The sequence below is a fragment of the Emericellopsis cladophorae genome (genome assembly GCF_022114955.1).
Source record: "Emericellopsis cladophorae strain MUM 19.33 chromosome Unknown NODE_5_length_938552_cov_118_678949, whole genome shotgun sequence".
In the NCBI taxonomy this organism is placed as follows: domain Eukaryota; kingdom Fungi; phylum Ascomycota; class Sordariomycetes; order Hypocreales; family Bionectriaceae; genus Emericellopsis; species Emericellopsis cladophorae.
In genome coordinates, this window is record NW_026250930.1 from 518,826 (window position 1) to 539,038 (window position 20,213).

The following is a 20,213-nucleotide window of genomic DNA, read 5'->3' on the forward strand; positions in this document are numbered from 1 at the left end:
TCAACACGTGAATCCATCATCCGTCATCCGTCGTCGAATCCAACATCCCATCGAGCCCTCCCACATCGCCCACTGTCACTCCACTGCGACTCAGCGCTCCCCTCTATCCGGCCGTGCGACATTGAACTCGGCGCATTCTCCTCTGATGCCCCCTCTCGAGGACAAGTAATTCAGCCAATCGCGCCTCGCCTGCATTGTCCACGCCAGCAGAGGGCATATACGCATTCGGTGATATTACGTGCGACTACGATTCGAGACGCATTTCCTTTCAGCAAAGCGAGCCTCCCACCTCCCCGCCCCACGTCCAGATTAAGCGAGTCCCTTATTCTTCTAGCATCATCGAATTGTGCGGGCGTTTGGCGATTCGTCGCACTTGGCCATTGCCCTTCTCGACGCTCGTTTTTCTCCCTATCCGGGCGCGGCGCGGACTGCCGCGGCACCGACTGCGTGTTTCCCGCAACAGACTTCGGCGTTCGATTCGGCCTCGAGTTCGCAACATTTATAACCCTGATGGCTCGCACTCGCATATAGAACAATGAATTCGCTCAACATCCTCACCACGCGGGTGGCGCCACCATCTCGATCCAACAGCTTGAGCCACCTCGGCTTGGGAACGTCCGAAGACGAGAAACAGGGCGACAAGGTCGACGCATCCTCGCAGGATGATGTTGAATCGTACCCAGCAGCCTCAAACGAGACGCAGTACGAGGAGAAGTATGAGGCTTCAGATGATACACCTTTGCTAAGCGAGACTGCGGTCGGGAACAAGCGATCCCGCTGGTGGCACTCATTACCGCGCAGCCTTGCGTCAAGTATCCTGGGGTCCATCCGATGGGTGTTTGCAACACTGGCCTCTCCTGGCGTGTATTTGTACGCCTGCTTCTGCGATGAGCTTGGATACTTTGCTCCTTGGACCCAGTTCAAGAAGGCACTTGGTATCCGAAAGGGGGCCAAAGCCAAGACCATTGCCAACGAAGACGGTGCATCTGAAAGTGACAGGCGCCTTTCTCCTTCTCATGCACTCGGATCACAGCAGCGCAGGCGTGATCATTCTAGATCGTCCTCGATTGCCGTTTCGTCCGAATCCGAATCCGATGAATTGCAACCACGAACACGAAGGCACACTCGATCCAAGTCGGAGAACGTGGAAGAAATCAATCCGGCGCGGAAGTCAATCCGAATCAAACTCAATAATGACGAAACCCTGGAGAAGCGCAGGCACAGAAAGACCCAGTCGGCCGTGGCGCGAGCCAAATCAAGCGAGCTTGGTCAGGAGGAGCTATCGGCGCATCTTAAATCACCCACGTCTCCCACCACCGCGTTGACCAAGTACCCCCGAGCACCTGCACCTCCCCGTCCTCTGATCCCGCGCCGGCAGGCCTCGTACCTGAATCTCGAGCCGCCGCGCAAACCCACGAAAACCTTGATTCTTGACCTTGACGAGACTTTGATCCATAGCATGTCGAAAGGGGGGAGGATGGCCACAGGCCACATGGTGGAGGTGCGACTCAACCCTGCCTCTCTCGGCGCTGGCGCGCAAGTTGGCCCTCACCCGATCTTGTATTGGGTCAACAAGCGCCCGTTTTGCGATGATTTCTTGCGACGCATCGTCAAGTGGTTCAACCTCGTCATATTCACGGCTAGCGTCCAAGAATATGCGGATCCTGTCATCGACTGGCTCGAGTCGGAGAAGAAGTTCTTCTCAGCAAGATACTACCGTCAGCACTGTACCTACCGTCAAGGTGCTTACATCAAAGACCTCAGCGCAGTGGAGCCAGACTTGAGTTCTGTAATGATCTTGGACAATAGCCCGCTGAGCTACTTATTCCACGAGGGTGCGTATGCAAGATCGCGTACTGAGCCATGACTAACGTTCTGCAGACAACGCAATTCCCATACAGGGATGGACCAATGACCCCACAGACCACCACTTGATGCATCTGATACCGCTTTTAGAGGGGTTGCAATACGTTCATGATGTGAGGTCACTTCTGGCTCTCAGGGGCGGAGAAGAGGGACAGAATTCATGAGCTTAAGACGCTCCAATTGCATTGTTGCTGTACGTATAATCCATGGTTTGACACACTATTGAATATCCAAAATGCCAAACTCCATTGCGACGTCTGCCGTTCTGCATTCGCCTGTAAATTGTAATCCTGTAGGTGCCGCAATAATTAAGCCTTTCAGGGTCCAACCACATTAAGCTACCCCTGAATATATGACGCAGCAATGTTTCTCATACAGCTAATGCAGTGACCAAGCGCTCAAAACTCGGTAGACCGGGTCCGTCGACATCATCCAAATCTGATGATGACCACCAGGATCCACGAAACTACGTACTAATTAGTATGGGCAAAAACCGGCTTCAACCGCGGCTTTCGAACACGGCTAGAACCGGTTGCAGGGCACTGCCATTGGCTGGCCCCAGGTCGAGGAGGTAAAGCTCCTGCGTCAAGATGACGGTTCTGTTAAGCTGTTGCAACCAGCGACAGGCTCAGTAGACTGCGCAAGCTCAATTGAATAGGTCCGAAGTAATGTTGTTTGTACCAAAATTACTTTCAGACACGGCCGTCAAAAAAACAACGAAAACGATTCTTGAGGGAATGTGCAATATGATCGAGGCCATCATAATTCCTCTTGGTTCTGATCCCGCGCTTGCACATCATCTAGCGACTGAGGCTAACCGCATGCGGCAGCGCTCCCAAGCGCAAGAATGATGACATCACAGCCTATGAGTGACGACAGGTGCGACCAGCTGGGTTCTGGAACCTGGAGCAGGAGCTTGCCCGGGCAACTTGGTACAGAGAATGGGTGAAACTCACCCCGATCGAGATCGGTGGAGGGGGTCTGGCTGCGTTCGGGCTAAGCTAGCTAGCAGTACAAAAGGTTCAAGCTCTGCTGTTGCTACTGTCGTCACGACTTTGATCCTACTCATCTGACGCACTCTTCAATACCATCAATCTTGCCCAATTTCATCGACTCACTACACACAAACCGCCATCATGAGCCTGCACTGTAAGTTCCCATTGACCTCGTCCCTCTCGTGATGTGGGCGGGACAACCGAAATGCATGAGGCACCCCAGCTGACCCGTTTACCCCAGACCTTCCCCCCGTCAAGCCTTCGGCCATTGCCCTCGGCACCTTCTTCAACCACGGTGTCGAGCTCGCCGTTCTCTCTCCTCTCTTCGGTGCCACATACCAGCGCGCCAAGTCTGCCAACACTAAGGAGGAGTTTGTTCGTTCCAAGGAGGCCAGTTCTGCTGCCGTCGCCTGGGGCACCACCCTTGTCGGCTCGGCCCTCCAGGCCTACGGTGTCGGCGCTCTCATCAACGCTACTGGTACTCTCTCATACAAGGGCGCCACCTACCTCGGTGGTCTCATCTTCGCTGCCACTGCTGCTCCCGGTCTCCTCGTCCAGGCCCTGAGCGAGAGGAGGCCCCTCGACACCGTCGGTGTCAGCGTCCTCGCCAAGCTCTTCGAGACCGTCGGTCTCTCGGTCTTCCTCTCCTGGTGGGGGACCCGCACCAACCCCTTCGAGTAAAGGGTCACATGGAATAATTTGACTGGATAATCAAGTGGCGTTCAGGACAGGCATGGAAAATGGCCGGAACGGACGCTCTTGATTGATAGTTACTACGAGGTGGTGGAGTTCTTTGCTGTACCTATGTATCGTCTTTGGCGAATAATTGTACTATTCAACCAAAACCATGACATACGTGATTGTTTGCGAGTGAAAAATGATAGACAAGCTCCCGAGTCTGGAAGTTCAGTTCCGTCCAGCGCAAATTGGCCAGATGTAACAGATGTGTGAGCAAGTTGATTCTTATTGAATAACACCGTAACGCCTTTGACCACGACCGTAAGCCTCTGGTAATGTACATCCAGATGTTCGAATAAACCAGTCAGCCCGTACTCAGTTCACATCCTAAGCCACTGCCTTGCCGTCGCCTTTGGACCAGAAGGCCTGCTTGCTCAGCTCCTTCTGCAAGTACTTGACCAGCGCAGAGTAGCTCTCGCCAAACTCCTCGCCATCCTCCTCCTTCTCGTCGCTCTTCTTCTTGCCACCCTCGCGCTTCTCCATGATCATGACCACACTGGTCGGTCGCTTGGTCTTGGCGGCCGCACCCAACTCTGCGCGCGAAGAGACAAAGATGAAGGGAACGTTGTGATCTTCGCAGAGGACGGGAAGGTGGGAGATGACATCGGCGGGGGAGATATCGCCGGCGATGATGACAATACCGGGGAAAGAGGTGACGCCAGGTCCGGCGGCGGGTGACTTGCGGAGTGTCTTCACAACTTCCTTTACACCACGCTTGAGGGTGTTCGCCTTAGCAGCTACTGTTGTTAGCACGGAAAGTATCGCTCCTGGTCGATCGACAGGGTCTCACATTTCCGGATGGTCTTGAAAACCTTCTTCGTGCCCTTGTCGTCGGCCAATGGCACCGCAAAGGGCACGACAGTCCTCTCGACCGGAAGAGAGGAAGCATCGTCAACCTCAACGTCAGAGTCGTCCTCCGTGGCAGCGACCTTCTTGACCACGACGGCGGCGGCCTTGACGGCTGTGTCGCGCTCGAGCTCATCTTCCGCGGCAGCGGCAAGCTTCTCCTTCTTTTCCTTCTTGTCCTTCTTGTCCTTTTTGGACTTGCTCACGCCCGACTCATCGCTGCGCTTCTTGTCCTTCTTCTCCTTCTTCTCGGGCTTTTCGGCGGCCATTTTGAATTATCGAACGGCCAATTGGACTATGCGCAGAGGTTTGAGGATGGCCAGGGGAAGATCGAGGCTGACAATGTGATGCTGGGTCCGTCGGTCGTCGTAGTATTTGTCGAACTTTGGATTTTCTGGGCGGCCAACTTTTTTTGCTGGGGCCTTAGTCGCTGGCCGAAATTTTCGGTGTTGGCGTCCGGCTCCGCCGGATCACGTGACCGTCGAAGCGTTTTCGCCTGCTCTTCTAACTCATCTCTTGCCTCGAAAAGAGGTTGCCATACTTGCGATAAATTGAGTATTGGTACAAGTCATGGGTGTTCTTGAATAGCATGATGAAGCTTGGGCTCAATCGCAACCAGTTAGGCTGACTTCATATTGTGTGACTGGGTCTCAGAATGTCTGTCCTGGTGGCATCACCGTACTGGCCACCAACGACCCGTCGGTGGCGATTACAAGCTGTTCAAATACACACGAACCACGGCAGCGTGCGAAGCATCGCAATAATTCTTCACAAATGAGATTGATTGCACGAAGTTTATCCGGCCCCCATCTAAGTAGTTGTACAAAGGCTTCAAGGACAATGAAATCCCATAGTCGAACAACATCTATTCCTCGTCCGCAAACTCAGCGCGACCGGCCTTGGAGTTGAGATAGTGGTTGCTGCATTAATCCTGTCAGCGCCTGGGAACCATGAGGCTTGATCCAAAGGGTAACATACCGCTCAGTGGCCCAGTTCAGGATATAGTAGCCGGCAAAAGCGGCGGGGAGCCAGTAGAAGATCTGGGACTTGGTGCGGCGGAATGTGTTGAAGACAGCGTCGTATGTTGCGCCAGCAAAGGGGTTTTGGCGGTTGGCAGAGAGACCCCACTGGACAATGCCCTTCTGCTTGTTGGCACCACCTATATGGTCAGCATTTGCTCAGTCAACAAGCGCGAGCTATGTCGTCGGGTCCCTCCCAGAGCTCCTAGACAAAAGCGAGGTTTCTAGCGCATCTGCTCAGCGAGAATGCACCAATCGTTATCGGTTGAGTTTCGTCTTCACTCTTCCACGTCATAACGGTCATCTGGCCTGTCGCGTCGCAGCTGGGATTCGGTCGACTCGGCTCGGCGTGCAATCGTAGGTAATCTATGGTCACTCACCAATGGAGCCCCAGTCACCAATGTAGCTGCAGATTGTTAACATCTATCCCTCAAGTGATGCGTCGCGCAACGTTGCCGGCTGTATAAAGGCCGCATTCGATCACTCGCCGCGCTCCGCTAGCTGATGGTGGAGAACTCACTGTCCGGTCTTGGGGTCAGGCGCGCCGCCCCCACGGAGGATCTGGGTAGGTCTCATGATGGCTGGTTTCCGTCGTATGGGTTGGAGGGATATCGGGATGCGAGGTTGAGGATTTCGGGCGAGGTCGGTGGAAAACATCAAGCAACGGGGCTTGCCGGGTTTTAGCCGCGCATGTGGCCAGACGCATTCGCCAATAGCACGACACTGATTTCTGTGCACTGGACTGGGAGCGAACATAACGATAACACTCCTGTTCCTATTCTACGATTGGAACTTTTACCGTTGGAACTTTCACCGAATTGAATGGGCTAGAGATTTATAGCAAATTATCGCCGTTTTAACTATTTTCGGCGACCAGAGAGACGTTTCAGAGACGTCTAAGCTAGAGCTAGACTTTACGTACCCTATACATTGACCTCGCGGCTTCTCTGGCTGATACGTGTTGCATCACTGGCAGTTTGGTCTAGAAACTGATGCAATTGATTACTCGAGGATATGCGTTTGTTTCGTCTCATGAACAGCTCGCGAGTGATATGTACACCCTTGGGCTTTGATTCGCAAGTATATGGCATTTCCAGCAACAGCCCTGTGATTCTGCACGAGCTAAGAGCACAAAGACATCGACGGATGGTTACCAAATAATAGAAAGCATTACTCACTCAGAATTCTCAATCGCTTCCGAGCATCGTACTCGTCCACACTCTTCGGTTGTTTGGTGCTTTCCATCGTTGGCTCATTCCTGTTCCGTTCATGAAAGCTGCGCCCGGGCCTAGCTTCATCCACATCATCTCATGCGACGGCCACCTCTACCTTTTCCACGAAAGTCAGTCAAGAGGCAAGATTTTCCGCCCATGACTACTCCTCAAACTCACCCAATGCTTCTCAAAGGCTGATTTATATCGTATGACCACAATGAAGAGTCGCCACAATGAGCCTCGATCTCAAGCACATTCCCTGCCCAGCCGGCAATAGCTGCACCGCTTTCAAATGCATCTTTGGCCATCAAAGGGACATCAAAGCCCCAAATGTCAAAACTCCGCAAGTCAATGACGCACAGCAATTCAAGGCAGTGAAAGACACCGGACCGCCAAGAAAACGCGCGAAGGTGGATGATGCACCATCCGCAAACAAAGACCACAAGCCAGCGTCGGACGTAGACGCCCTGACAGGCAGCGTGAGGACGGCCACGAAACAAGTGTCACCACCGCCTCTGAAAAGGCCATCGAATGATTCCAAAGCAAATCAGGGACCCGAGAGCTCTTTCGCCAAAGCCTCTGCTGGGGCAGAAGCAGCCTCAAACTCGACTCCCGTTAAACCAAGAAAGATTGAGACTTTGAATCCTAGGCTTCTGAAAAGCTCCCCTGCCAGCCATGAAACACGCACCAAACTATTGTGTTTACTACATGCCGAATACACACGCCTCAACAAAGAGCTGAAGAAGGATGCCACCGCCAGCGAAGAAGAAATTGTGCTCTCAGACCAAGATATAATCTTCAAATCGCTCGATGACGAGGAGAAGACTGCCCTGGAGAAACCTTCTGTATACCCCAACGTCATGAAGAACATGGTGATGCAGTACAAGCGTATGAATACTGCACAGTGGAAGGATGAACGCAAGCAAGCTATCGCAAAGCTAGCTCCCAAGGACAGCGGCGGGGCCAGCGCACCGAAAAACATCGAGACTGGACTGCCCCCAGCTCTAGAGGTCCAGATTCTGCGACGCCTGTTGACACCGATTCAAAACCTAGCGAATCATGGCTATGTGCCTTCCATACCGGCGCCAGAAGACATACAGAAAGCCAAGGATGGGCAGGAAACAGCAAAAGGCTGGGAGCAGTGCGATCGATGCAAGCAACGCTTTCAAGTATTCCCAGGCCGCCGCGGCGAAGACGGCGCACTCACCTCTGGCGGGATGTGCAGATATCACTGGGGCAAGCAATATGTCCCCCTCAAGCACCCGGGGGATCGATCAAGGAGGGAAAAGCGATGGAAGTGCTGTACCGAGGAAGTTGGCGAGTCAGCAGGCTGTCATACGGAAGATTTCCACGTCTTCAAGGCGAGCAAGGCCAACGTGCTGGCCGCAGTCATGAATTTCAGAGAGACACCCCCCAATCCGTCTGCGCCTGCAGACCGAGCTGTGGCGTTTGATTGTGAAATGGGATACACCGTCCATGGTCTGGAGCTCATCCGCCTTACCGCGGTGTCATGGCCAGCTGGAGAGGTGCTCCTCGACGTGCTCGTACGTCCGATCGGCGAGATATTGGATCTGAACAGTCGCTTCTCTGGTGTATGGCCAGATGACATGGCCCGCGCAACACCCTGGAACGAGTCGTACCCTCCGCCCTCGGCACCCGATCATGCAGTGTCTGAAGATTGGGGTAGCGAAGATGGCCAGGTTGCTAAGAAGGTCCTGCCCATTGTTTCCTCCCCTGAAGCGGCACGAACACTTCTTTTCTCATTACTCGCACCGTCAACACCCTTGGTTGGCCACGGACTCGAGAATGATCTCAACGCCACGCGTATAATTCATCCAGCCTTGGTCGATACTATTCTGCTGTATCCTCACAAAGCTGGACTGCCTGCTCGGATGGGTCTGAAGCATCTGATGAGTTACCACCTGAACCGTCAAATACAACAAGAAACCGGCCCGAAGATGCTAGGCCACGATTCGGCCGAGGACGCCAGGGCAGCCGGAGACCTCGCGAAGTTACGGGTCGTGGAAGAGTGGGAGAAGATGCAACGGATGGGCTGGAAGGTTGTTGAAGGTGAACTGATCCAGTCTGAGACTTGACAGCTTCGTTTATGCATAGGGTTGGCTTAGGAGCCTACCGTGGGTGTTGTTTTCAGGCGTTTGGTGGGTTCGATACATAGCGGACCATTCTACGAAGTCACAATTTGAGAACTGCAAATGCCTGCCTCCTTGGTGATTATGTGGTCTTTTTCCTAGACCTAGAAGTAGAAGTACAGTCCTTGTAGTACAATTCATCAAGTAAGTGGCGAATCCGTCCTGCCCATGTCCATCTTTACGCCCTGCCAACCGACAAGAGGTACTGACCACCCTGTTTCCCAGCACCACCCGGCAAGTATGCGACATTGGGGTTGGATGCCAATGTTTGGGCAATCTCCCTGCTCGCCTCGATCTTTCGGATCTGGATCAAGCCGTCACCACTCTTTGCAATCGCCTTGCTGATCTCTTCGGCACTCTCGGCCTCACCCTCTGCGCGGATAACGTTCGCCTGTCGCTCCTGCTCGGCCTTCTCAACGATGAAGCGTGCTCGCTCGGCATCCTGCTGGGCAATTTGCTTCTGCTCGACAGCCTTTGTGAATTCGCGACCAAAAGTCATGTGGGTGATGGAAACGTCCTCGAGGGCAATGTTGAATTCGGCGGCACGGCGGGTGAGATCGCTTCGGATGCGCTGGGATACGGCCTCACGCTGGGTGATCAGCTCGGCAGCATCGAACTGGGCGACAATAGCCTTGAGGACTTCGTTGCCGATGGACGGGAGGACACGCTCATCGTAATCGGCGCCGAGGTTCTTGTCAAGTCAGAGCGATGCGCTACACTGGATTTAGAAAGTGCCAACGTACCTGGTAAATCTTGGGGAGCGCTTGCACGTTTGGTCGATGCAGCACACGGAGCGTCAAGCTGACCATCTGCAGATCCTTGCTGCCGGTCGTCGTTGAGATACTCCTTGGCTTGGTACGCACATCAAAGATGATGCTACGCTGCAGCCACGGGACTAGGAAGTGCGTGCCCTCGTTGATGACGTCCTCCTTGACACCGGAAAGCCTGTCGAAGATGACGGCGCGAGTCCCGCCTTTGACATCGTAGATGGCCTGGCTCGCGAAGAAGGCGCCGACGGTGGCTGGGACCGCGAGGCGGTAGGTAAAGTTGAGAGCCCGTGCAATGTTGGCCATCTTGAAAACGGGCGTTGGGGATGGCTTCGGGTTTTGTGGGATGGTGAAGCTGTTCGGGACTCGGAGCTTGAAGTGGTGATGCATCCAGGTCTTCGAGCTACCATCGAAATCACGTGACCAGTAATCGACAGAGTTGAGAATACCTCAAGGAAGACAACCCGACGGACCATTGGATTGTTTCTCGATAAAAGCACAGCATCTGCATTTATTCTTACAGTTCACAAACGTCACCGGAAATACTCATCTGGTCTCATCACTGTAAGCACCGGGTTGGATCTCACAATCATCGAGGCTATGCGGTGCAGTTGTGCTGCTTAGGACACTGCGTCTGATTGTGTCAAATTTCAAGACAACTCTACGCTACGGAGTACCCAAGCCTGGCACTTTCCAGCTGTCTATGGCCATTGCCTCATCATTTATCATTTGGCACAGTCACCTTCCCTTTGACGTGTCTGTGCCGGACTAAACGTCTGTACGGAGTATTACATGTTGAGGCGCCAGACGCTGGTGTCGGGGATCCATGATTCACTTGAGATCCTGCGGAACGAATCGGCATTCGGATTTCGGAAGGGACCGCGCGCGGATGTTGATGGACTTTAGCGGAAGTTGCGCTTCGAGTGGAATTGGCGTCGCAACACACAGTTTGGTTCACATCAGTAAGGAAGGCGGGCAGTGCGCTCGCCATGCCACTCCAACAACTGAGGCGCCAGTTACCCTCCGCTCCTCTGTTTCGTCTCCTTGACACAGTTCCTCGAGTCAAGATCATCCAACGCCGGCCGCGCATAATGGAGCACATTGGTGGCAGTACCAAAGCACAGCACCTTTGCGTGCTCGTCCATGGTGTGAGTCTCCAACCAATCCCGTGTCCGCGTCATCGAAATTGTTGAGGCTCACAATCCACAGCTATGGGGGAACCCGAATCACATGAACAACATTGCGAAGAGTTTGCGCGCGACATTTCCTCCCGAAGAGCTGTATCTCCTCCTCGCCAAGCGAAATAGCGGTAGCTTCACCTACGATGGCATCGAACGGGGGGGCGAGCGTGTATGCCACGAGATCGAAGAAGAGATGAAGATGATTGAGGAAAAAGGTGGCAAGATTACAAAGTTGAGTATCATTGGGTACTCACTCGGTGGGCTTGTGTCGCGTTATGCTGTGGGCTTGCTGGAAGCCAAGGGTATTCTCGATCGCGTCGAGTGTATGAACTTTACAACGTTTGCGACACCACATCTCGGCGTGCGATCGCCGCTCAAGGGATGGCACAACCATGTCTGGAACGTCCTCGGCGCGAGGACGCTGTCCATGTCTGGACGTCAGTTGTTCATCATTGACCAGTTCCGCGATACTGGAAGACCGCTGCTGGCTGTGCTGGCAGACCCCAAATCAATCTTCATGTCAGGCATGCGGAAATTCAAGCGGCACACATTATACTGCAACATTGTCAACGATCGCAGCGCAGTGTACTACACGACAGGAATACAGAAGACCGACCCATACAGGGATCTGGACTCGCTCAGGGTGAATTGGGTGAAAGGGTATGACAACGTCATACTTGATCCTGCGAACCCTTACAAGGCCTATACCAAAGTCCCAGATCCGACTTCCTTTTCGTCGTTGACGGTGGCGGGCCTGCGGTGGCTAAAGAGGATACCATTCATGATTGCACTTGGCATCTTTGTTCCGATTGGCGTAATCGGATATCTCTTGAACTCCATCGTGCAGAACGCACGAAGCTCAAGTCGCATCAAGCTCTACGAGAAAGGACATGAGGGCGTCAGAATCGAACAGTATCGAGTCCCTGTCCTTCTCAAAGAGATGCGGGAGGAAGTCGAACAGGTTTTTGAGACGATCAACAGTTCTCAAGAGCAGGAGTATCTGCGCCCCGAGGATGAGTCCGACGCGGAACATCTGGGAGTTGACCAGCGCTCTCGGATGAAGAGAGAGCGCAGAATGTCTGTAGCTTCGGAGCCTACTTTGGCATTGGCCCCAGCTCAGTTCGAGATGATTGATGGGCTGGACACACTCAACTGGCGGAAGTATCCCGTCTGGATCCAAAGAATCCGGCATAGCCATGCAGCCATCATTGTGCGGATGGACAGGGATGCGTTCAGCGAGGGCAAGTTGGTACTGAAGCACTATGCTCAGTCCGAATTTGTGAGGTGAAGCGGGCAATGTCTGTGCTTCTGGCTAGGATATGTAAATATCGTATCAGCGTCTCTATCTATAGACTTACAAAGTACATACAGCATTGGCTCTAGTTCGTTCAAAGATTAATGTAATGAATGTCCACAAAATCAATCAATGTCTTACACAAACGTGTCGGTCGTCTGTTGTGCACACACCTGGATGACTGAAGGCCCCCTTGAAATTGACTTGCTTTCCCACGTGCCAATTGATCATCTGCCGATTTTCAGAAGAAGTGTAGATTCATCCTTTAACGATTGACGTTCTATGTCATGACGTCGAGCACACTAGGAATCGGAGAAGATAGCAAGAACTTCAGCCAACATGAAACCAGGCCAATTGAACGACGTAGCTCGGAGGTACGCCGTCTTACCCCAGACGGCTCAGGCGAGCAGTTGCGTTAGACCCCGCAGCTATGACCAATCACAACACGAGCATATACTCCTGAACTGCTTCGGCCAATGAGACGGCGTAAAGGGTGGCAACCACCAAAATCCAATCCGAGCCGACACACCGTGCAGTAAGTCCAGCAGCACATCAGTCGATTCCTCCCAAACGGTCTCGACCTTTTGTTCCATCATCTTCCACCTCCTCTTACCTCTGCACAACACTCCCAGCTTCTCATTCATCTTCTGTTGTCGTCTCATACTTTGATTGCTGCGCGAGCGATACTCCTCCTCTAGCACGATTGTGTCGAAAACTTGAAGGGCATGATCCGCTGCGTAATCTTTGGCCGAGCTCAGTAGGGCAGCATCAGCGACAGGACACACCGCGTGAGCCGATACTCTCTTCGAGCTAGCCTTCCGACATTCACCTTCACAATGGTTCTTCAACACTCAACTACGCACACATACTCTCATCCCTTTCCGACCGTCACCCTCGCGTACTTTCTTCGCTATTCATCGCCACGTCTGAACCCCTTCGCCACCCACGTCCTCAGCACCGACACCATCTCCAGCCATGTCGACCCAGAAACACAACGTCTCCATACTACAAGGATTCATCTCAAGAAAAGCCGTATGCCTGGCGCGGTATACAAACTCTTGCCAACGAGCATGACAGGCGGCGGTTCCGGCGACAAGTCGTCCTATGTTCTCGAGACCAGTATCGTGGATATTCGGGAAGGCTGGATGAGCACCGAGTCGCGCAACCTCAACTTTACTGGCGTGCTGTCCGTCATAGAGCGGCAGCACTTTGCCATCCCCACGAACCGTGGCATCACAAGCGAGACTGATGTCACCACCACGGTCGACTTCCGATCCAAAATTGGCGAAAAGCTGCGAGATAAATTCGGCCAGGCCCAAGCACAGAGCGACGGTTGGTTCTTTTCCGGTTGGGGCGCGAAAAGGATCGGCTCCACGATTGAGAGCCTCGCGTCGAACAAGACGCAGGATCAGCTGGGCAAGAGCCGCGATGGGATGCGCTTGGTTCTGGAAAGAATCCGCAATACTGGCATGATCGGAGTCCTGGAAACCCTGAGAAGGGAACGACAGATCCAGGCTTGAGCCATTGTACAATATTTGAGCACTGCGCGCGACCCAACGCAGAACTGGGTAACAACCACCAGGATGGACTTCGGGTCCAATGTACACACTGACATTTATTTCTGAGCACGGCGTCATGGGATTGATTCAAAATCTGGTCGATAGCTAGGGGGGCATAGTCGAAAGCACGAGGCAGGACAGCGAAGGGTGAAGAACATGTCGGCAGGTCACAAGTCCCCTCTCTGGGTTTCTGGGTAGCAGACGTACCTGTATGCTTAGCAATGAGTGTACATATTAACGAAGCAACGATTATATCTTGTTCTCGTATTATCCTGGTTGTCACTGATTGTTGAAGTCGATCTGTCGGGCTCAATCCTGGTCATTTCTGTGCTGACAAGAGCCGCATATGCTGGTATTAAATCGTTTCATTTCACCACGGATACGAGACCAAATCAGAATAAGGCTGAACAAGCATACAAGTTCGCCAGTTAATATTGAACAGCACGTTCAAAGAATGTGAGGCTGCTGGGTATCTGTGATGGTGTGACGCACTGTGCCACACTGCCACTTTGGGCCTAAGTATAGTGCAGACTGGGGAGCTTTGACATACAGGCGCACTGTACCACTACCGCGGGGTATCGATAATCTATCCATAGCCTCTTCCACTTTGCCTCAGCCTCCTCCTCTCTGATCTCGATAAGCCCTGCATCGTACTCACAGATATGTCTGAGCCTGTGTCTGTTCTCTTCGTCTGCCTCGGCAACATCTGCCGATCCACAATGGCAGAGGGCATCTTCCGGCACACCGTCAAAGACCCGCAGTACCAAGGGCGCATAGGGAAAATCGACTCTTGTGGCACAGGTACTATGACACAGCAGGGATGATTGTAGCTCCATTAGTAACGAACACATATTGCAGGCGCTTACCACGCTGGTGATGACCCTGACGAGAGGACGATGGCCACGCTGGAACAGAATGGCATCACAGACTACCGGCATGCTGCTCGCAAAGTCAGTTCCATGCCGCGCACCCCTGCACATCTCATTACCTGACACAGCCCAGTTCAAGAACTCGGATCTTCAGGAGTTTGACTATGTATTCGCCATGGACCGTTCAAACTTGTCGGACTTGCGGCGTAAAACATCAAGTGGCGACAGAGCCAAAGTCATGCTCTTTGGAGAGTATTCTGGCACGGGCAAGGCGGAGATTGTCAACGACCCGTACTATGGCGGCGATCAGGGATTCAAGACGGCTTTTGAGCAATGCAGCCGGTTCGCGCGCAACTTCCTGGACGAAGTGGTGGCGACGGAGAATTAGACAACGCTCACTCTTGGGCTTACAGACGGAAAGATGATCATAGGGCTAGAAATAGAAGACTGACACACATGGGGTGTTTCCAGATAAAAAGACTAGAAAATAAATATGTACAAAGTCATCTGCATCATGGAGTCTATCCATTGATGAGCCCTGTGTGAAGCCAGAACAGGATGTGTCAATGCGAGTGAAGGGTGCAGTGTCACTGGCCGCGAAATCCACACGACTAGGGCAGAATCATGTTCTGTCCTTTTTACTATCTTCCTTGAACCCATAGTCTACAGCGCGGCCAATGTTCAAAATGTCAAAGACATTTGGAGGACTCTGTGGCGAGCGTAAAGGCCTGGTCGAGATACCTTTCATCTTGGCAACGCGTCAGTCTCACGGAACCCTATTATCAAACCAGCAAGTTTTTATTTGACTTCAGGTAGATTGTTTACATATTTCTATTCTTACGTGTTTTAATCGCAGCAATCTCCGAGCCATAACCCAATTTTTATGGTACCTGCCGAGGGAGTATGGAACCATCGAAGCATTCATGACGGAGGCGGAGACTTTAGACGAAATATTTTCCCGGACATGATACTATTGCTTTGAATATACATGCATGTAAGGCTACGAGGCTGACGAGTTGTACATTTTTACTCAAGCCGTGTAGGCTTAAGGTTGTGGTTGGGTAAAATTGCAGCGTGTTTGATCGACGCAAGAGCCGACGGACGCCTCGAGCTCGCTAATGAAGTCTTCGACTGGCATAGGCAACTCATTGGGGGCCTGCTGTTACAGGAGTTTGCCGTCTCGTAAAGTCTCGGACATGGCTCCTCAGCCTGCCGTGGCTCCTGGTACAACGTGCCGAAAGAACCAAGTCAGCCCTCCGACAAGCCTCACTAGAGCGACGCAAATGTGCCCTCGCATCAAGTCCCAGTCCTTATCCAGGCACAAACTACACTACGGCCTAGGCATTTCAGGGGTATCGATACCACCCCGGGCCAGTGCTTCGCTACATGCATGCAGAGGTATATGCACCTATCAAGTGTTGACATACCTGACCTGCCCACCCCTTTTTGTACTATGTCTATCTAAGTTCGTCATGATTTAGGACGCCGGGATGGGATGGAAGAAAAGAACAATCTCCTTTCACAAGTACACAGATACTTACTCTACTGACGTTTTTGGTCCTCTATTCCCAAGTGTCGGGTTGCTCCGTCACCTCGGCGCGAATTCCTGAAGCTCCCAAGGGAGTTGAAGTCTGAATCTGGATCCTCGAGAGGATGGCGTATAAATGGTTGCTGACGTCGGAATGGCCATATATCGGGCACGAATAGCAGGTTAGCAGACGTCGGCGGAGTTTCCAATAAATGGCCGAAGCGACGGCACAAGCTTATACAACTTGGCCTGTCCGCAAATGGCCCTGTTCAAGAAGACGCACATACCTACAAAATGTAGCTCATGGTTCGTCAATACGGTCATGCTGACCAATTGGCAACGCTCTTGATGAACGACTTGCTAACTTCGTTGCGTCTATTGTTTATGAAATCCGGGATTCTGCAGGGAGCGGCCTCTGGCCAATGTCCGAGGGAGTTGCGCGAGTGATAGACGCCCAGCAAAACGCGGCTCCTGGATGGCAATGGAGCCATCACCACGGATGCTGAAAGGGCGCGAACCTGTTTGGACTTCGGCCCCTAAATGAACTCGGCCAATCTCCAGCCGTTGGGATCCTTTTAAGTTCAGGTATTTTGCAGGCTAGCTGAATTGGCGTCAGCCTCGATTAATAAACGCTGTCTAAAAATTGACATCGATATGCAGCAGTTGTGAAGGTACAATGCAGGAGCGAGGACTGCATTGTGTCCCTGGTGTGATTGTTGCGTGTGATTCGTGCGTCGGCGGCTGCCTCAATACCGGGTTGAAATGACAAGGCGCAGCCATTGGTCTAACAGCTTCTGCAGTCAGCATCGCCCAAGTCTGATAAGACAGGTACGTACCCAAATCACCATCACCTGGCGGGCTAGCACCCACTATTCCCTCCTGCCAGACGGAACCCCACAGGCTATTCTTGGGCTGCGCTTGCGCCTCTACGCGCCAACCTTTGATGTATCATCCATATTAATATCCGGGCCTACCATGCTCTGTCCTGCTGCCCTCGTTATTGTCCCTCTATCACTACTTCAGCCCTGAGAAATCTTCCTCTCGTTCGCTTGCCTCACTCTGCTCGACGCAGCACAGCAATCGCCACTGCTCTTCGACTGCCCCGCTCCTCACCCTCAACGCGCGTACCGGCGCCTGCATCTACCCCTCGCTCGCATTCTCGAGCTCTCTCCAATCCCTCGTTCCTGTTCAACACGCACCGGTGACAAGGACAAAGACATACATAAAAAATGGCAGACCTCCAGGGGCGCAAGGTCTTCAAGGTCTTCAACCAAGACTTCATCGTCGACGAGCGGTACACCGTGACCAAGGAGCTCGGTCAGGGCGCATATGGCATCGTCTGGTAGGCCACTGTCTGTGCTTACCCCGCCGTTTCGTGATGCTGACGGAGAGTCAACAGCGCCGCCGTGAATGGCCAGACCAACGAGGGCGTCGCTATCAAGAAGGTCACCAATGTTTTTAGCAAGAAGATCCTGGCCAAGCGTGCCCTGCGCGAGATCAAGCTGCTGCAGCATTTCCGGGGGCATCGAAACGTGAGAACGTCCCGACTGCAGACTAGATGGAAGCAAGCCACTGACAAAGGGGGTCCAGATTGCATGCCTCTATGACATGGACATTCCTCGTCCCGATAACTTCAACGAGACATATCTCTACGAGGAGCTTATGGAATGCGACCTGGCAGCCATCATCCGTTCGGGCCAGCCCCTGACCGACGCCCACTTCCAGTCCTTCATCTACCAGATCCTCTGCGGTCTCAAGTACATCCACTCGGCCAACGTCCTGCACCGCGACCTCAAACCTGGCAACTTGCTTGTCAACGCCGATTGCGAGCTGAAGATCTGCGACTTTGGCCTGGCTCGTGGCTTCTCAGTCGACCCGGAGGAGAACGCTGGGTACATGACCGAATATGTGGCAACCAGGTGGTACCGCGCGCCCGAGATCATGCTCAGCTTCCAGAGTTACACCAAGGCCATTGACGTGTGGTCTGTCGGCTGTATTCTTGCTGAGCTGCTCGGAGGCCGGCCCTTCTTCAAGGGTCGCGACTACGTCGACCAGCTCAATCAGATCCTCCACATCCTCGGCACACCCAACGAGGAGACACTCTCGCGCATCGGCTCGCCCCGTGCGCAGGAGTATGTGCGCAACCTGCCGTTCATGCCCAAGAAGCACTTCCCCGCGCTGTTCCCCAACGCGAACCCAGACGCGCTCGATTTGCTGGACAAGATGCTCGCGTTCGATCCCTCAAGCCGTATCAGCGTCGAGCAGGCCCTCGAGCACCCCTACCTTCAGATTTGGCACGATGCTTCGGACGAGCCGGACTGCCCGACCACCTTCAACTTTGACTTTGAGGTCGTCGACGATGTTGGGGAGATGCGCCGCTGCATCTTGGACGAGGTGCATAGGTTCCGCCAAAGCGTGCGAACAGCGCCAGGGAGTGGTGCGCAGGGCGGCGGACCTAATCAGCAGCAAGTGCCGGGTCAGGTACCCATGCCTCAGAACAATGGACAGTGGACAGCCGAGGACCCGCGTCCGCAGGAGTATGTCGGACAGCATGGCGGGCTTGAGCAGGACTTGGCCGGTGGGTTGGATGCGTCGCGGAGGTAAAAAGGGGTTGGTCCGGTGTGGTGAATCTTACGTGTTAGACAAAGGAGCGAGCGGACGCTTGGACAATATTTCTATTTTCGTTTGACGACGCACGCGCAAGTAATGAACCCTTGCGCCATGAGACTGTTTCTTTCATGTCCTTTTTCCTTTTTCCTTTACATGTATCGGTGTGTGGAATAACTAAGGTAGGGAGATGAGAAATAGGTCGCCAAGCGGCCACGGCAATCTGTGCAAGCGCCCGTTGCAAAGCGTCGCACTAAGGCGTGACCAAGGCTGGGCATGTGAGCTTACTGAATGCCATGTTCACAGGTGAGCTAGTTGGACATCGCAGAGGGAGGAGGCATTGATCTTTTGCTAATTTCTTCTATAATATTTCACTAGTCAAGTCTCAAAAGAACGAAGAGAAGAAACCCCATCCATTACCTATGACGCCAGACACCGTGTGAGACAGACACAACTAGTCCTTAGTCCAGTATCTATGATCCAAAACTGCCACCATGAAGGCTTCACCCAAAGAACCAGTACTGCGCAGTGTATCCCGTGCTGATCTCCCCCTCCTCGGCACCAGTGCACTTGTGCGCAACACCTCCGACGGTGCGGACCCTATACGCGAGTGTCGCGCCCAAACTGCCGTCGACGGCACCGAGGTACAGCCAGTCGACAGTCCCAGTGCCCTCGACCCCGTCGTCCGCGGCGGCGGGCGCCTTGATGTTGTCAATCTTGTAGGCGAAGAAGTCGATCTCCCCATCCCCAATCTCAAAGTAAGGGACGCCGTCAGCGTTGAAGAGGTGGTGGCCGGAGAAGGGGATGCTCAGCCCGTCGACGACCAGGTCGTTAGTCCCGGGGAACGGCGAGCCCTCCTGGTCGACGCCCGCGATGGTGGCGTCTGGCTGGGCAAAGTTGAGAGGGATGTCCTGCGAGTAGAGGGTGTTGGAGGGGAGGGCGTCAAAGGCGTCGATGGTGAGCGACTTGTCGGACTGGCCCGGGTACAGAGGTGTGACGTCGTAGAGCATGGCGAGCGCGCCGGTGGCCTTTGAGGTGAGGTCTTCATTGCATGTGTAGTTTTGGATGCCGAAACCGAGGGCAATGTGCTTGACCTTGAGGTTCTTTCCGGGGCTCTCGAGTTCATGTTCTTGAGGGAAAGAGTCAGAATTGCGTAAGCTGGTCATTATGAGGTTTCCATGAACTTACCACCCCCGTTGACGGGGAGTGTCGGGCGTGGACGGCTGGCGCCGCATGAAGGGCCACTTTGGCGTTTGACGGGTGTGGCGACGGCAAGGGCCGCCGTCGCAAGGATGCAGAATGTTTTGCAGAGCATAATGTTTGGTGGATGGACGGACGGGCGAGTGTTTTGGTTTCTTGTGTGTCAATGGTGGAGGGTTTGTCTCAGATAGGCCGTGTAAGTCCAGCAAAGCAGGGCCGCGAGGGATGGATGTCGTGTACAGCAAGGAGATACGGCAAAGAAATACCCAAGGAAAGAGAAAGAGGAAAAAGGGGGAAAACGTGCTTTCAGAGAGGTTTGTCTTTGGACTGGTAATGACGAGGCTGGAGGAGCAGGATGGGCATTCGTCTTATAGACCTCT

General features: G+C 53.4%; 11 protein-coding genes across 11 annotated transcripts; 7 read left to right on the forward strand and 4 right to left on the reverse strand.

Annotated features, from left to right (window-relative positions):
* Positions 1–535: 535 nt before the first annotated feature.
* J7T54_004718 (Nuclear envelope morphology protein-like protein) lies at positions 536–1,867 on the forward strand (the record flags this gene model as incomplete). The annotated part of the gene is made up of 1 exon (XM_051503402.1): positions 536–1,867. The coding sequence occupies one exon, from the start codon at positions 536–538 to the stop codon at positions 1,865–1,867; it is 1,332 nt and encodes a 443-aa protein (XP_051365028.1).
* A 1,135-nt stretch (positions 1,868–3,002) lies between these two features.
* J7T54_004719 (uncharacterized protein) lies at positions 3,003–3,542 on the forward strand (the record flags this gene model as incomplete). Its single annotated transcript, XM_051503403.1, has 2 exons — positions 3,003–3,015; positions 3,103–3,542. 2 exons carry the CDS (start codon positions 3,003–3,005, stop codon positions 3,540–3,542), a joined length of 453 nt encoding a protein of 150 aa, XP_051365029.1.
* A 384-nt stretch (positions 3,543–3,926) lies between these two features.
* Positions 3,927–4,714, reverse strand: J7T54_004720 (putative H/ACA ribonucleoprotein complex subunit 2; the record flags this gene model as incomplete). Its single annotated transcript, XM_051503404.1, has 2 exons — positions 3,927–4,336; positions 4,390–4,714. 2 exons carry the CDS (start codon positions 4,712–4,714, stop codon positions 3,927–3,929), a joined length of 735 nt encoding a protein of 244 aa, XP_051365030.1.
* Positions 4,715–5,310: 596 nt separating this feature from the next.
* On the reverse strand, positions 5,311–6,040 carry J7T54_004721 (ubiquinol-cytochrome c reductase subunit 8; the record flags this gene model as incomplete). The annotated part of the gene is made up of 4 exons (XM_051503405.1): positions 5,311–5,365; positions 5,424–5,604; positions 5,845–5,870; positions 5,985–6,040. The coding sequence occupies 4 exons, from the start codon at positions 6,038–6,040 to the stop codon at positions 5,311–5,313; spliced, it is 318 nt and encodes a 105-aa protein (XP_051365031.1).
* An 871-nt stretch (positions 6,041–6,911) lies between these two features.
* On the forward strand, positions 6,912–8,774 carry J7T54_004722 (uncharacterized protein; the record flags this gene model as incomplete). Its single annotated transcript, XM_051503406.1, has 1 exon — positions 6,912–8,774. One exon carries the CDS (start codon positions 6,912–6,914, stop codon positions 8,772–8,774), a length of 1,863 nt encoding a protein of 620 aa, XP_051365032.1.
* Positions 8,775–9,006: 232 nt separating this feature from the next.
* On the reverse strand, positions 9,007–9,901 carry J7T54_004723 (Prohibitin-like protein; the record flags this gene model as incomplete). Its single annotated transcript, XM_051503407.1, has 2 exons — positions 9,007–9,519; positions 9,572–9,901. The coding sequence occupies 2 exons, from the start codon at positions 9,899–9,901 to the stop codon at positions 9,007–9,009; spliced, it is 843 nt and encodes a 280-aa protein (XP_051365033.1).
* Positions 9,902–10,825: 924 nt separating this feature from the next.
* On the forward strand, positions 10,826–12,064 carry J7T54_004724 (putative lipase-like protein; the record flags this gene model as incomplete). The annotated part of the gene is made up of 1 exon (XM_051503409.1): positions 10,826–12,064. One exon carries the CDS (start codon positions 10,826–10,828, stop codon positions 12,062–12,064), a length of 1,239 nt encoding a protein of 412 aa, XP_051365034.1.
* Positions 12,065–12,906: 842 nt separating this feature from the next.
* J7T54_004725 (uncharacterized protein) lies at positions 12,907–13,590 on the forward strand (the record flags this gene model as incomplete). The annotated part of the gene is made up of 1 exon (XM_051503410.1): positions 12,907–13,590. The coding sequence occupies one exon, from the start codon at positions 12,907–12,909 to the stop codon at positions 13,588–13,590; it is 684 nt and encodes a 227-aa protein (XP_051365035.1).
* Positions 13,591–14,348: 758 nt separating this feature from the next.
* J7T54_004726 (low molecular weight phosphotyrosine protein phosphatase) lies at positions 14,349–14,886 on the forward strand (the record flags this gene model as incomplete). Its single annotated transcript, XM_051503411.1, has 3 exons — positions 14,349–14,430; positions 14,488–14,579; positions 14,632–14,886. 3 exons carry the CDS (start codon positions 14,349–14,351, stop codon positions 14,884–14,886), a joined length of 429 nt encoding a protein of 142 aa, XP_051365036.1.
* A 2,369-nt stretch (positions 14,887–17,255) lies between these two features.
* Positions 17,256–18,630, forward strand: J7T54_004727 (Mitogen-activated protein kinase spm1; the record flags this gene model as incomplete). Its single annotated transcript, XM_051503412.1, has 3 exons — positions 17,256–17,368; positions 17,426–17,558; positions 17,617–18,630. 3 exons carry the CDS (start codon positions 17,256–17,258, stop codon positions 18,628–18,630), a joined length of 1,260 nt encoding a protein of 419 aa, XP_051365037.1.
* A 506-nt stretch (positions 18,631–19,136) lies between these two features.
* J7T54_004728 (uncharacterized protein) lies at positions 19,137–19,948 on the reverse strand (the record flags this gene model as incomplete). Its single annotated transcript, XM_051503413.1, has 2 exons — positions 19,137–19,762; positions 19,822–19,948. The coding sequence occupies 2 exons, from the start codon at positions 19,946–19,948 to the stop codon at positions 19,137–19,139; spliced, it is 753 nt and encodes a 250-aa protein (XP_051365038.1).
* Positions 19,949–20,213: the final 265 nt, after the last annotated feature.